At 43.1% G+C, this 16369-nt stretch overlaps 3 protein-coding genes across 3 annotated transcripts; 1 reads left to right on the plus strand and 2 right to left on the minus strand.

The window, feature by feature from the left end:
* Positions 1–57: 57 nt before the first annotated feature.
* On the minus strand, positions 58–2925 carry exosc5 (exosome component 5). The gene is made up of 6 exons (XM_035154397.2): positions 2636–2925; positions 1546–1659; positions 1131–1252; positions 736–876; positions 503–592; positions 58–245 (listed from the first exon to the last, which is right to left on the minus strand). Exons 1-6 carry the CDS (start codon positions 2739–2741, stop codon positions 150–152), a joined length of 669 nt encoding a protein of 222 aa, XP_035010288.1. The 5' UTR covers positions 2742–2925; the 3' UTR covers positions 58–149.
* A 4280-nt stretch (positions 2926–7205) lies between these two features.
* Positions 7206–13262, plus strand: bckdha (branched chain keto acid dehydrogenase E1 subunit alpha). Its single transcript, XM_035154393.2, has 8 exons — positions 7206–7521; positions 9567–9743; positions 9836–9922; positions 9993–10101; positions 11288–11449; positions 11538–11744; positions 11834–11975; positions 12417–13262. The coding sequence occupies exons 1-8, from the start codon at positions 7408–7410 to the stop codon at positions 12757–12759; spliced, it is 1341 nt and encodes a 446-aa protein (XP_035010284.1). The 5' UTR covers positions 7206–7407; the 3' UTR covers positions 12760–13262.
* Positions 13263–16095, minus strand: b3gnt2l (UDP-GlcNAc:betaGal beta-1,3-N-acetylglucosaminyltransferase 2, like). Its single transcript, XM_035154395.2, has 2 exons — positions 15997–16095; positions 13263–14908 (listed from the first exon to the last, which is right to left on the minus strand). Exon 2 carries the CDS (start codon positions 14794–14796, stop codon positions 13543–13545), a length of 1254 nt encoding a protein of 417 aa, XP_035010286.2. The 5' UTR covers positions 14797–14908; positions 15997–16095; the 3' UTR covers positions 13263–13542.
* Positions 16096–16369: the final 274 nt, after the last annotated feature.

Below are 16369 nucleotides of genomic sequence, written 5' to 3' on the forward strand. Positions count from 1 at the left end.
CATTTCCCCCACAGCACAGCTGACTACAACCGAAATGAGGCAAAAGGAGCCCAAGAGTATTCGCTAAATATTTTATTACAACATCAGTATTTGTTTGCATTTGTTTTTATAAAAAAAAAAAAGACCAGAAGAAGTACGCTGCTTCGCCATCAGAGGGTTTTGGAGTACCGCCGCCTCACAGAGTCCCTGTAGAACTGGAACAGCTTCTCGGAGGCTTTCTGACTGACTGCTATACACTGCTGCAGCTGCACGAGGAAGAAAGAGCAAAACAAGCTTCAAAGAAAAGTCTAAATATTAAAAAGGTCTGTGGTGTTCGAACAGAAAGAGACAGAAACATATCTCATCGTCATCAGACCTGAAGGAAAGTGCTGACAGAGCAGTAAACACAGATATGATGAAGAACATAAATAAAATAGAGATTTGAAAATCTGGAAGAATTATGGAACAGAATTTGACAATGCTGCAGTGTTTCTGATTTAAAAAAACGAATATATTTACAGACCTCGTTAACTGAAAACGATCCTTTGGTTGAGGACATCAATACATTGTGTTTGTTGCTGTCGATAGCGAAGGTCATCAAAGCTCGACTTTCCTGGTGGAAGAAGAAATCGACAGATTCAGAGACGTGACGGTAATGAAAGGATATGATTTGTCACTTTTTCCCCGATATTTAACAATCAGCTGTTCCTGTCAACATCAAGGTGCTTGCTCGTGTTTTGTGAGCATCAGATTTACCTTTTCCTGAGCGGCAGTGGGGTCTGTGATGATTTGACCGTCTGCGTCAATGGCACAGGTCACTCCACAGAACAGGCAACTCATCGGCAGGCCCGCGTCCATGAGAGACATGCAGGCTGCATTCAACAAGCAGGACAGGAGCTGGAGGGGCCGGTCAGGAAGAACACGCACCAAGAAACAGCACCAGGGGAACATTTCAATGCTACACACACACACACACACACACACACACACACACACACAGACACACACACACACACACACACACACACACACACACACACACACACACACACACACACACACACACACACACACACACACACACACACACACACACACACACACACACACACTGGATACACAAAGCAGCCCAGAGCTTCCCTGAAGGATACTGAGCCGTCATCATGCAGCACCTGAAGAATGAGCGTGAGGGAGGAGCGCGGGTGAAGCGACAAGAGCAGAGACGCCTCGCAGGTTTCTCGCACACACTGCTCCTGTGATCGCTCCCTTACACCTAAGACATGAATAAATGTGGAGATTCACACATGAGCCACAAACAGAAACACTACTACTGGACGACTTATTCCACCGTGTGGTGTGTTGTGGTATAGCAGCATTAGAACAGGATATGCGTAGAAAGCTGTAAAATGAAGTGTTAGTAGCCTCCTGATACGCTACTGCACCCACACAAGAAGATTTTGTTTGCTCACACTGCACAACAGCGACACTCAGCAGCTGTTTTAGACTCACAACAAGTGAATACAGCTGCATAAGAAGACATTCTCCCCCTTTTGGAACACAACTCACTTGGAAGTCCCACTTTGGGCTGAATCACCACCTCCAGAGTCGCCCGGTCATAGATCTCCTTGCTGACTTTGACCTCAGCCGGTCCATAGACGCCAGCGTACACACTCGTGTCTCCTTCAAATTAGAACAGAAGAAAAGACCTTAAAGGGCATTTTGATTTGCTTTTGATCAGAATAGAGATTATATCACAACAATAAGATCTCATGGGGGGAGAAATGTGTCCACTACTGGAAAAAAAAAAATAGTTCGGCCCAAAATCAAGAAGTCTAAAATGTCATTCCTGATTTCTTCATACGTTGGACAAAGGTATTGGGACAACGACACATTACAACTACAGGAGCTTTTATGAAACTCCATTCTACAACTCTTTCAACTGCTGACAGGAAGAGACTGGATGGACTGAGGAGGAGGAGGAGCAGCTCGGTCCTGGGATCCCCCCTTGACCCAGTGGAGGTGGTGGGACAGAGGAGGAGGAGGATGATGATGGACAACCAGTCCCCACCTCCTGCAGGACACCACCACAGCACTGGGCAGCTCCTTCAGCCACAGCCTGGAGAAGAGGTATCGCAGGTGGTTCCTTCCTGCAGCAGTGGGACTAATACAACCAGCTCTGCTCCCAATAGAACTGCATGCACCACCATTATGGACTTTAAAACTCTGGTATAACTCTCTTAACTGGGCTATATTCATCTGCCTGTGCAAAACAACGGTTCACGTGCAATCCGTTAACTGTACATATTCTCTCACTGCACATGTTGGTCTGGTTTTTACACTGTATATTAGTTTTTATTCCATTCATATGTTTCTATATATCCTCACACTTGTGTGTACCTGTCCAACCAAAGGCGATGACACTGAATGAAACACCTGAATTCAATCATTTGTCTTGTGTCCCAATACTTTTGTCCATATTGAAGAACTCGTGTCCGCTTCCGCTCTAAACTACAAACTAGTAGTTTGCCACGAAATGTGATTATTCAGCTAAAGTGACCATTTAAACGTGACAGTGGCGCGACTTCGCTGTTGCCAGTGACCCAACGAGGTGTGTGGATATGTAAAGTGGAGGACGAAGCTGAACTCGTGTATTTACCGTGGACGAAGGACGCGGATCCGTCCGGTTGAGACAGAAAGTTCTGTTCGCAGGCGAACTCCCGCAGCATCACGTTCGAGGAGCAGCGCGCCTCCATCACCGCCATTCAGGACCCAGCGTGTGTCGAGGGTGGATGACGTCACGGGTCCAGCAGTAAACACCGATGACGCGTTCTTCTTCTTCTTCTTCTTCTTCTTCTTCTTCTTCTTACAGCAGCTGCGCTTCTTCCGTGTCCTTCAGGTTGTATTCTTCCGCTTCCTCTTCCTCTTCCTCTTCCGCTTCCTCTTCCACTCGTCAACGTTCAATTTAATGTTCAAAACATCACGCACTGATTTTCCTCTGTGGTGTAAAGTCGTGTTCCTGTGATACCGGAGCGGACGACATTTCTAGAGATTTTGTCACAGCGCCACCTAACGACCTGGATGACCGGACACTGTAGTGTAAGGACAGCTTTTCACCATTTCAAATGTTTATTCCCCCTAAATACTATTTTATTTTAAACTAGTTAAAGTTTAAAAGGTTTATTCCACATAAATACTATTTTCTATAGAACTACTTATATTTTTAAATCTATATTCCACCTGAATACTATTTATTTTAAACTAGTTAAAGTTTTAAACCTTACTACACCTAAATACTATTTTCTTTTAAACGCCTTAAAGTTGTAGATGTTTATTGCACCTAAATAGTTATTTCTTTAAAACTAGTAATAGTTTTAAATGTTTATTCAACCGAAATACTTCTTTCTATAAAACTACCTATAGTTTTAAAGGTTTATTCCGCCTAGAAAAGTTTTTCTTTTAAACTAGTCAGTATTAAAGGTTTATTCGACTCAGGTCATGTCTGAAAACGGCAAAAGAAATCTGTGAATGTAATTGTAAACAAGTAACAGTGAACTGGGTGGTGCAAATGAGTATTGCAAACATAGCTAATCAAATGTATATATATTATTTAAAAAAGGCTAACCATAATCCAACCATAATAATATCCACAACCATAATCTACTAACCATTTTGGATCGTGACAACAATGTTAATTTGAATGCAGAATGTACACAAAAACAGGTGAATTGTATTATTTTTTTTATTACAATTTTTTTTTTATTATTTCGGGGCACAGGGGTAACCGGAGCACCCGGAGAAAACCCTCGAAATAAAGTAAAAAATTGATAAAGTGAAGAATCTAGAGTTGCCAGGTGATCTTTTAACAGGGAGGCAATGTCCCCTGCTTCCATGGCAGCCAGCAATACTATAGCAGAGCCGAACTTCTTGCTCAGGTCCTTGGAAATGGGCATGTCGAGGTTTGCAATTTTTTTGTCAACCTGTTGGTTTTGCACTCACTAGTTCCTCATTGACATGGGGGAGAAAGCCTTAGAAATTAAATAAAAATTAAATGAAGAATCGGGCGATGGCCCCACGTTGCTTTGTCAGGTGACCTATCAACAAGGAGGCAATGCATTTCTCAACCTCTGTGTCCCCTACTTCCATGGCAGCCAGCAATCCTGTTGCAGAGCCGAACTTCTTGCTCAGGTCCTTGAAAATGGGTGTTTGGAGGTTTGCAACTTTTTCTGCAGTGATGTCGATATTGGCGTTGTCAACGTCAGCCAATATTTTTTCTGTGAGCCGTTGGATGGTTGCCTGCGGGTCTTGAAAGTAGATCCACGTCATTTTTGCCCGATCCAGTGTCTTCATCATGAGCTTTATCACAAGAACCCTGATAAAAGCATTTTTGTATTGTGCCAGTGCTGCTGCATTCTGTTCAGGATCATCTGGTTGCTGGTTGGGATCAGCTGAAGTCACATCGGGCTCATCTTGACTCTGGTCAGGATCAGCTGAACTCTGGTCGGGATCAACTTGACTCGGCTCAAGATCAGCTGAAATCTGCTCGGGATCAGATAAACTCTGCTCGGGATCAGACAGACTCTGCTCGAGATCGTATGGATTCTGGTCAGGATCGGATGGGACCTGGTCAGGATCGGATGGGATCTGGTCAGGATCGGATGGGATCTGGTCGGGATCGGATGGGATCTGGTCGGGATCGGCTGTACTCTGGTCGGAATCAGCTGAATCAGTGTTCATATCGCATAATGACCCAGACTCCATTAAAGCCTGTGCCACTCTGTTGCTGTGGTCATCAGCATGGTTTTGCACCCACCATTCCCTAATTGACAGGAAATTGATCACTCTGTCCCATATGTCTGAAAGCATGGGATCCTCTGACTTGGGATCAGGCGTGTTGTAAGTCGGAGGTGTGATGTGCATGTAGAGGAGATCGCTCAGCTCTTGTGTGAGTGTTGTATTTTTAGCAGATGAGAGGTTTTGATTTGCATCATCCTTTGTAAGAAGCACGACATCAATAGAAGCATTGAGTGCCTGCAATTCCTCTTTGCTTTTGGCTGTGGCTGTAGGGTAAAACCTTGCCCTGGTTTGTGCAACAATCCTGTGAATATATGCTTTACCAAAAGTCTCCACGAAAAGGTTCTTTATCCTCCTCTTCACACCGCCCGCAGAGTTGATCCTTTTGGGGCTTGTACCTGCAGACTCTGTCTGTTCCGTCTTCACTGCAAACCGAACAATGGCATCTGCAGTATTTTTAATCTCCAGACTGGACTGAGACTGTAGCAGGGTGTACTCTGCGTCAGGCACAACATCCAGAATCACTTCTGTGATCTGACTCACCTCCTTTCTGATTATTTCCTTGACAGATTTGATCTTTTCACTCACAACACTTTCTTTTGAGGAGCCGCTCTGTGATGTAGTCTCAACCTCCGGGTCAGTAATGGACACTCTGACTTTTCGTACGCAGCATAGTGTTTTCATTTTGCCCGCAAATTTCTTCAATAACTTGCAGGCATAAGAAACCATTTTGTTCAGTCTGCTTGTGGGAGTGACTCGTTTTGACCGAGGCGGTGATGATGAGGAGGACAGTAGTCGAGAAGTGTTGACACTCACTGTAACCTCTTCCACCAATGAAGATGTCAGTTTCTCCAAGCTGGAAGAACGGAAAGACGAGCTTAACGAAGTATGCAGAACTTCAGCAAAACCTTGGGAGACTGGTTCGCTGATACTCTCCAGCACAAGTTCCTCCGATATGCAGACGTTGCTTTTTAAATGCTTGACCAAAACCCCAGAGAGGGTTGACATCAAATTTAAAAGCAGCTCTGCCAGGGCAAATTTTGTGGCTTCGTCAGGTTTTCCAGATTCTAACAGTTCCCACTGGATTGCTGTTATCCCCTCTGAGAAGGCTTCAATGCATGGACGAACCATGTCGATTGTGATCTGTGGTTTATCACATGGTGACTCTTTCAGATCCATGGTCTTCTTCAGTAAGTGCTGTGCTCTATCTGAATAAAATTGAACTCCTGGATATTGTCCAATGCTTTGAGTATAAATTACAAGCTTCTTCCTCTTCTCTCTTAGATCCACCTGTGGGGCCAGAGCACTAACAATGTCCACTACTATTTAAGCATTGCCACGCAACTTTTAATACATCAAAGACAAACACAGACATTTAATAGACATCCTATGGAAAACAATCCCTTTTGAATGAGTAAGTGTCACAGCATAAAGGAACCACGCTTCTTCATTAAAAAGGAATGGTTCAAAGGGTTCAAAGGCATTTGCTGTTTCGAGCTCTGCCCCCAGTCCCTGTAACGTGTGGGGAAAAAAGGAAAACATAAAGGACATTTTCTCAAAGTACATATTGGTTTACTATTTAAATGTTCAAAATTAAATCACTTGAAGTTGCGTTCAATAGAAACCACTGAAGTTGAAATTTATGAGTGTGTGTAATTTGGTGCAGATCCAAACAAAAATCGGGATCTGGTCAATTTAAATGTGGTTTCGTAAGTAGACAGTCTCGGAGGAAGTATGCCCTCTACTGAGTGCTGTGCCAGTTTTTACCTGGAAACCTGGTTGTGTCTCCACGTATAAGTATACGTGGAGACACAACCAGGTTCTCAAATGCCTTGCAACAACAATTGAAACAAACTGCTACCAATGTCTTCTACCAATGCCTTGTCATACAGTTCAAAGGACCACATTTGTGAGGGGGAACGGGGACAATGAGGGCCCCTCCACTGACCAGGAGTGGTCAGTTAGAGCAAGCCTGAGACTGGGAGATGTTGGTTTACAGTCCCATCACATATTGTCACTACCGCCCAAAGACCTGACCTGATACTATGGTCCCTGCGTGTCGTCTACCTGGTAGAATTCCCACACCACTGACGAGTGACTACAACAACTTCACAAAGCATTGAACTACAGCCGGGTTCATCACTTTTTTGGGTCCCCTGAAAACATTTGCATTGTCGCTTTCGCTATTTTCAGCCCATTTCTGTATTTGCTTGTGTTGGGACTTTTTGCAGAGAATGCGTCATCAAAATTTATGATGTTTTTTTCTTAATCTGCACGTGTGTTTTCAATTAGCGTGCGTTTTCCTTATTTGCAGTGCGTCGGCCTCTCTCGGCCACCGTAGGAAACAGCCGAAGAAAATTATGACATTTTTGTTTAGTTTGGTTTACTGCAGTCCAGACGGTGGCGGTAATGCACCTATAAGCTGGTTTGCCAACCGCCATTAAACACCAGAAGAAGAGGAAGAGGCGGAAGTGTGTCTGTGCTGTGGACAGAAGAAGCAGCAGCGTTTCAAGCTGTAAAGCGATACACAAAAAACAACAACAACAACAACAACAAGTCAACACGTCCCGTCGAGTCTGTGTCACAGTTCGATTCCCTGTGACCAGCCTCCACTCAGCGGCTCACTGACCCGTGCAGATGGCGGCTGTGAGCGGCGTCAACAAAATGTACGGAGCGTGTTTCCAGGCTGTTCGTGTGGCGACAGGACTGAGGGCGACGAGGCTGCTGCAGCACAGGAGCCTGCGAGTCAGCGTGAGTTCAGCGTGATGGAGGTTCACACACAATACACAATACACAACACACAATACACAACACACAACACACAACACACAACACACACAACCACAACACGGTGACCGAAGCTGGGTTGTGACTCGCCGGTGAACAGCAGCAGGTCAAGGGCATTGCACACAGAGAGAAGTAGAAATTAAAACAGATCAGATGAATTAGCTTTTTTAAAAAAAGTAATAAACACAAAATGTAGTAAAAAAATAAATTGTGCAGTTGTCATACTCCTGTCTACGTCATCATTTTGTCTTTAAATGCAAACTAATGCAACTTTGCAGCAGTTGTTTGTCATCTCTTGAATTTAGTCTCTTGTTGTTATATTTAATAATCAACTGTGGTATTGTAGTATTTTATTGTGTATCATTTACTTACTATGTACAGTTTTTAGTTGATTTGATATCTTGTCTATTTTGAGCTATTTGAATTCTTCATATGTTTGTTATTTTGCTACGTATTGCTTATTAAAATAGCTCAAACTAGAATGTAATAAACATAGAATGTACTAAAAAAATGCACATACTCCCTAATTAAATAGCACACAATAAACTACTAGGATACACAAAGTACTGGAGTACACAGTAAAGTACTCACTACAACAAGCCTATAAACAAGAGGCAATGCGATGATAGGTTCAGGAGTGTGACATACTAAAATAAACTATGAATATAAGATGTGCAGATGAAGTTATTGCAGAGTAATGAGAGAGTTTAATGTCTCACATCAGATCTGTGAAGTGTTTTAGTTCAGTTCTTTACTCAACCACTCATTTCTCCTCTTTGAGTGTCGAACCTGAAGCCAACTTCAGCCGGGTTAGCTTGTTAGCTTAGCTGTCGGCCCCACAGAGGAAAAGACGCAGACACACACACACACGGTTTGTTCTACGTATTGAATCAAACAGACGTCGCCACGTGTTTTGTGAGTGTACGCGTGTTTTGTAAGAACTCAATGTGTAGCTTGACCTTGTGTTTGCTGCTGGGACGCTGCGAAGCTAACGCGGCTAATGCTAACGTTAGCTAGCTTCGTTCCCATTGGTCGAGGGCAGGGGCGTGTGGGTGAGAGTGGAAATCTCGTTTTTAATCAAATAAATAAATAAATAGAGAAATAAACGTTACAGCTGTTTTTATTCTTTTAGTTGTTTTTGTGTTTGTTCCTTTTCCAGATGTTCACACTGAGCTCTGTGGCTTTTCTGAATGGATCAGATTGAAGACACATTTACTTATTTTTAATTATCTTTAAGTTAATTGAATTGGCTAAAACCTATTTTTATGGGTGCAATGTGAAATTGTATGTATATCACTTTGCTGGATACAATTTCCTGTTCTGCTCTTTTCACTTTAGATAGTTCAGCCCACATGGGACCCATCTGTTACCTGTGTTCCCCATTTCCAGCCCATGTTTATTCTGGGTTGCCCCAACATCTTATATCTTATAACATAACTTAGGACAAATAAAATATTTGATTATTCAATTAAATCCTGTGTTCCTTCTCCACTTCCTTCCTGTGTAAAATTCAAAGCCGACACGCAAAGTGAAATAACTCATCCATTGAGGATCTGAAAATGGTTAACTGGTTAAAAGGGTTACTTCTCCAGAATAAAAATTATGAATAAACAAATTCATCCATTGCTATACCACACGGTTTATCATTTCCACCTAAAAGAGAACAACACTCTTATGTTATTTATCCCAATTGTCAACAAAGCATATTATCATTTATAATATATTATTGTTATTATTATAACTACAGATAAGTGGTGCTGTATATTCTTAATACCAGCATTAGCATTGAATTATGACTGCATCCTTCTATCCTGTTTAATGCCGAAACTTGTCATGTCAATGATCCCAGAAGGTTTGGTCTTTAAAACAGTAAATGTGAAAATATAAAAGTCAGTTTTCTGGATGTCATCATTAAGACGAATGATGAAGCCGTATTTGCGGTGTCTATTTTCGAAGGTCCTTGCCAGAGCCAGAGTGATGTTGTCAATCGCTTGTCTTCAATCTTTCAGGCCGTGCACCAGCAGCAGCCCTTTGACTCATCGCTGGACAAGCCGCAGTTCCCTGGAGCGTCTGCCGAGTATGTGGATCAGCTTGAGTTTATCCAGCCCAATGTGATCTCTGGGATCCCAGTGTACCGGGTGATGGACAGGCAAGGAAATATCATCAACCCCTCTGAAGACCCTCAGGTACAGTCAGTCTGCGCACGACCCTGTTTATTTAATGTGGCACTCTAGTGTGTACTTCATGTGTTGTGTTGTGTGTTTGTTCCCACACTCAGCTCTCCAAAGAGACGGTTATGAACTTTTATCAGAAGATGACTCTGCTGAACACGATGGACCGCATTCTCTATGAGTCCCAGAGACAGGTGTGTTTCCTTCCTCTTGCATTTCCTTGTTTCACCACGGAACAGGCTGAACAGGTGTTTTCTGATACAGGGACGGATTTCCTTCTACATGACCAACTATGGTGAGGAGGGAACACACATTGGCAGTGCTGCTGCTCTTGACCCAAGTGACCTGGTCTTTGGTCAATACAGAGAAGCGGGTACGTATCACACTGTGTGGATTTGAATCATTTAACTGGATTTAGTTCATTTTTATTTACAAAGTTACTTTTTCAAGTTCTTTAAACCTTATTTTTCTAGTGATCGAGCAATCGAGGTGTATAACAAAGGGGCACCATTCCCTTTAAACCACAATGACCACAAATTCATCCATAAAGATGTTACCAGCTTTGGCAGGCAGGATGGAATCAGCATAAACTCTGTACAAACCACTTCTGCTGTGCACACAACACGTTTTCTATGGCAGGGGTGTCGTCCCCCTCACCCCCGACCCCCATGTAATCCTAATTAACTACAAATCCATCTGCATTGTTGAGTTATTTTTGCAAGAGTACTTACACACACACTACAATACAATAAGAATGGCATTTTTATTAGTTTTTAACAGCCACCTCAGGACTTGAATCTTGTTCATTTAGAAAAGCAGAACAGAGGGGTTTTTTTTAACAATAACTTTAACTTTTATTTCTTTTTCCACCTGTTTTGTAAGAGTTGTGGTGATCAGGAGCTCAGCCGTGTTAAAGAGCTGATCGGAGTCAGCAGCGACTGTAGCTCAGTTCAAAGCTTGTTTGTTTTAGCAGGTGTTCTGCTCTGGTGAATGATTATATCCGAGGCGAACAAAGCGTCAATGCAGTCAGTGAATCACATGACGCGTCTGCAGCTCACACATGTCCAATTACATCAGTTCGGTCATTCAGAATAATCACCGTCAGTCTATATCAGCGGATCACATCAAACAGTATCACAGGTTCTTCATAGCAAAAAATATATAAACGGAGAAATGGATTAGGTAATTACTTTTTATCAAAAGTGCAATCCAGTACTCGGCATGCTTTACATCAAATAAGACAAAATGCATTAAAACATCTAAATATAATTTCTTTTATCAGATTGTCTTTATGTTTGTTGTGTTATTGTCCCTCTCTCCCCCCTCACATGCCTTCCTGCCAACATACACACTTTTAAATAGGTCTCCCTGACACCCTAACTACTCTCTCACCCTCTGTACTCTTCTCTGAATCATTGCTTTGCTTTTCTGCGTTTTGCCCACCCCCCGTCATTTGAATAACCCGTCATTCACCCCCTTCCATGGACACTTGGTATTAAGACCATTAGGTTTTCTTGTTTTGAGATGAATTGTGTTAAAACTCCTATGCTGCCCTGCAGGAGTGTTGATGTATCGCGGTTTTCCTCTGGATCTGTTCATGGCTCAGTGCTATGCCAATGCTGATGACCTCGGCAAGGGTCGGCAGATGCCTGTCCACTACGGCTCCAAAGACCTGAACTTTGTCACCATCTCCTCTCCTCTGGCCACTCAGATTCCTCAGGGTGAGTGTGTGTGTTAACTTCTCCAGTTGGTAAAGACATAAATAACACCTATAAACATCTATTCACGCCGGATGTGTGTGTGTTTCAGCGACTGGAGCTGCATATGCATTCAAGAGAGAAAACACCAACCGTGCTGTGATCTGTTATTTCGGAGAGGGAGCCGCCAGTGAAGGGGACGCACACGCTGGCTTCAACTTCTCTGCCACCCTAGAGTGCCCAATTATTTTCTTCTGTCGTAACAACGGCTACGCCATCTCCACCCCCACCAACGAGCAGTACAGAGGGGACGGCATTGGTAAGAAGCCGTGGTGCGGTTTTCTACAGAATCAAATTTTCGATCCTAAGCTGCTTTTATGAACACGTGCTCTTTGTCTGATCGAGCAGCTGCTCGTGGTCCAGGCTACGGAATGCTGTCCATCCGTGTCGATGGTAACGATGTGTTTGCCGTGTACAACGCTACGAAGGAAGCTCGACGCAGAGCTGTGGCAGAGAACCAGCCTTTCCTCATCGAAGCAATGACGTACAGGTTGGTTGAGTGGTTTTGAATATCCTGCTTACACACCCACAGAAGACACAAAAAACAGTTTATGGCATAAAGCTCATCATCCTTGCTGATTCATCACTATTAGAAATATTAATAATAACTTCAAAATGACAAAACTGTGTAGTCTGATGTGGGATTTCCAAAAAGGAACCTGATCTGTACAATATTACAAAAATAAATATATATATATATATATGCACATAACTGGTTGAGTGAATTTGTGAATTATACTAGACTACGTGGAATTATCTTTCCACCTCTCTATGAATTGTACTGTGTATAGCATTCATATTTTAGATCATGAGGAGTTTCTGAAATGAAAGGGTCAGTGAAGTGACAGGACTTGGTAGCACAGAGCAGAAAATGTACTCGGCCCTAACATGTTGTTATGGAAAGTTAATTGACGATCTGATCTTATTCCAGAATTGGGCACCACAGCACCAGCGACGACAGCTCGGCTTACCGCTCAGTGGACGAGGTGAACTACTGGGACAAGCAGGACCACCCCATCTCCAGGCTGAGACACTACATGACGGCCCGCGACTGGTGGAGCGAAGACGACGAGAGGAGCTGGAGGAAGCAGTCCCGTAAGACGGTGATGGAGGCGTTCGAGAAGGCTGAACGGCGCCTGAAGCCCAATCCCGAACTCATGTTTACTGACGTGTACCAGGAGATGACGCCCAACCTGGACAGGCAGAGACAATCCATGTGGAGGCACATGCAGCAGTACAAGGAGCACTACCCACTTGACCTGTATGATAAATAATTACCCTGAATAGGTTACTATGTGATGGTTAAACTTTGGAGTGGGTCAGTATTGAGACTGTTTCTTAAAGATGTAGTTTTGATATGACGTGTCATTTCTTTCTGCAGATTGTACTTCATACCTCTGGGTTTGGTGCCTTCAGTTAGTAGACTTACTGTTTTCTATGAACACTAAATCTCACTTTAGTTTCACACCCCGGTTCTGCTGCAGTATGACTGCATTATGCATAAAAACAACCACACAAATGAAGCAATAAATGGTGGCAGTTTACCTCTGTTCTCTCCTCTCTCCTGTCTTCTCCTGTGATCATGGTGTTTAACAGGTTTCCTTTTGTGACACTGAGGTGACTGATCTGAAAACGTGATTAAATGTTTTTTGGCAAACACAAATGTCTGATAGGTGTGAGTAATGCTGTTAAAGACAACACTAAATTCCAGAACTACACACCCATCTAGCTCCTGTTACATGTTTGGTGTTTTGTGGAAAATAAACGAAAGAACTGATTTAAATTGTCTTGGTGTTTATTTAAACCCGCTGGTAGAGTGGAAATAAGCCAAATGGCCCCTGTAGACTGTTTCCCACTTAAATGTGAAGTATCTTGACAAATAATTCACCAAAAATATTTTTGACCTGTTAAAAAATCTAACTTCAAAAGACATTAACAGCTATTTGGTGTTTTCTAAGTCCTTGGAAGATTTCAACGATACAATTCCTTGTGCTGCGTCATCTTGAAACTTAGAGGGCAATGCTCTTTTGTGGCTGCGTCTTTTGCTCATCGGTAGTTCAACAAGTCAACAGGGGGCTGTTAATGCCCTTCCACAGCCTCTTCATCTGCACTGGCGAGCGCTGATGGACCATAATAAGATCTTTATGGACACACACATTCCCACGATCTGGCTCCTTGACGTCAAAGGTCTGAAAGCCTGGGTGGGCCTCAGGAGAAACTCCCAGAGCCTTAGCGCACATCCCAGTGTAGACATCATCGATGGGGAAGAAGGGAATGAAACGAGAAACAGAATATAGAGACTGCAGCAACGCTCCAGAGATGACAAAACCGCCTCCACCAGCATAAGCAGGGTATGGGCCATCATAGAAACTCAGAGGAATGTAGTATTTGTTGTTCGGGGTCCTGATGGGACTTGCTGTACTTATGACGTGTCCAACATACAAGTGAGATGCTTGAGAAGCCTGCAGAGACTTCAGGTATCTGAGCAATGCTGGTGTGTTGACAAATACATCATCATCCCCACTGAAGACGAAAGAGACACGAGGACATTCTTTTAGTGTCCACTGGAGGAACATATTCCCTTTCAGCGTCAGGTTGAAGAAGGATTCTTGGAAATCCCACTGCAGGACGTCCCTGAAGTGTTTTGCCTCAAGTGAGAGCATTGGGCTGAGGTCAATGCCGTCCGGTGGGGAGTTACCCAGGAGGAACACCGTGCGGACCCTCAGGCCTCTCTGATACACCCTCTCTTTGCCCCAGGTCTCCCGCACCGCCTGTCTCCCCTCAAAGTTTCCAGGAGTTGACTTGATGGCGAACAACAGGAAGGCTTGGTTGTTTCCATCCTCCTGACTTGAGCTGCACTTGTCGGGTTGATTGATGAGGACTGGAGAGGTGCTACAGTTCATGCCCTTCAAAAAGTCCTGCAACAAGACAGGATAGGAGGCGACGTCGTGCACGTTGGTTTGCAGCCGCTCCTGATTCGTCTCCCTGCAGTTTGACCAGTCAGCGAGTTTACTCTGGTCCAGAATCCTAAGGGCCGAGTACAGCAGGCGGTTCCAGTACGCTGCATTTTGAGGTATGGTCTGTGTGAGGCCTTCAAACAAAGACACATTGAGCACATCAACAGGGCGAGGCTGCGTGAAGCTTTCCTGCTCGGAGGATTGCGTTGTCACGTCGTTGTCGTGGACCTGGAGGCTAAGAGACTTCGGTTGATCCTTGTGGCTGTAGGTGGTCACCAGGTGAAGGGTTGAGATGAAGATCTTAAACAAAGTGAGGAGGAGAACCACAGCACCGAAGGCTTGAATGCATCTCATTGCGTCAGGTTAAACTGTGTGGTTCCTTGTAACGTAAGATGGTCCTTGTCCTTGTTGTGTTGTTGTCTCCGGGTTACACTGACTCTGCCAGGAGGCGACACACTCTCCGTACCTGCCAACAGAAGATTACAGACTTGACCTTTGTGTGAATGAATGACATCACAATCTTGACAACCTTTAGCAAACTTGAAACTCAATAGAAAATAGTGATTTACAATAATTGTAAGTACACATTACAATGATATGTACAGTGTAAATTGTGAGTTATACTGTCAAATTGGGATTAAAGATCTGAGCAGACGCAACTAATTCTGATAGAAATCCTCTTGACCTAATTAGATATATTTTTTGAGGGAGATGTGACAAAGTAGTTATGTCAGTTGGGTACGATTGGTCAATTTAACAAATCACAATAATTATATTCCTGTTATATTCCTGTCATTCTTGGAAACTTATAGACGAATCAGGCGTATTAAGACAAGATCAATGATTCATGTTGCCTAGTAATGTTTTTGAAGATATAACTCATCTAAATTTTTACAGGTAATATAAATTACAAAATGGTTGTGTTTATACTCTCACCCCCTGAGAAATATTACATTTATAAAAGTCTTCAAGTTGACAGACACGTTAACATAATAACAAATTATGTTTGCATAACCGTTGTTTGTGACACGCACTATAGACACAAGTCTACAGTGCGTAAATATTTTGAATACCCAAATAACAATCTACTCTGTGTTAATGTGTACAGTTGAAAGTTAAACTGTTTCTCTGTTGCTTTATTCAAAGACCAAGTAACTCTGAACGTGCAGCAGGTGATGTGAGCTGCCCTTGAACACACCCTTCTCTCTGGTGACTCATTTGAGGGAAACAGGCTCAGTACAAAAAGTCCTGAGAGACCTCCCTGCTGAAAAATAAACACCTGAGGTCTGTGGAATCATGAAATGCACGTGAATCCCTTATATCACACCTTGTCGTGTGAGTTAAACATGTAAGACGGTTTCTGGAATCAACACAATTAGGATGTAAAGTTTGACTCAGATGACATTTGAAAAACCAGCCAAGACTTAGTAAAAACACAGAATTACAAAGACTCCCATGAAGCAGGTGAACCCCTCTGACCTGCAGGCGGAAAATAAAATCAAAGTAGTCCCAAAGTCGACAATTTATCATTCAAGTTTCATTAAAAATACTTACTAATCCCAATATGAACCAGAAGAATAAATGAGTATCCAGTAATCTGAAGGTTCCCCAAAGCGGCATTGTCTGTACTTGTGCCTGTTTCCTCTAATGCAACTGAGGTGGTGGTGAGAACATGCAGGTAGATGAGACCAGCCCATCACTTCACACACAGCCAGGCCACGCCCAGTAGGAGGATGTACTCAGACAGGTTTATTTTATAAATAATGTAGTTATAATAATGTAAAAATAGTTAAAAATAATGTAGCTAACTACTCTCTCACCCTCTGTACTCTTCTCTGAATCATTGCTTTGCTTTTCTGCGTTTTGCCCACCCCCAGTCATTTGAATAACCCGTCATTCACCCCCTTCCATGGACACTTGGTATTAA

This window comes from Hippoglossus stenolepis, chromosome 4 (assembly GCF_022539355.2).
Source record: "Hippoglossus stenolepis isolate QCI-W04-F060 chromosome 4, HSTE1.2, whole genome shotgun sequence".
Classification (NCBI taxonomy): domain Eukaryota; kingdom Metazoa; phylum Chordata; class Actinopteri; order Pleuronectiformes; family Pleuronectidae; genus Hippoglossus; species Hippoglossus stenolepis.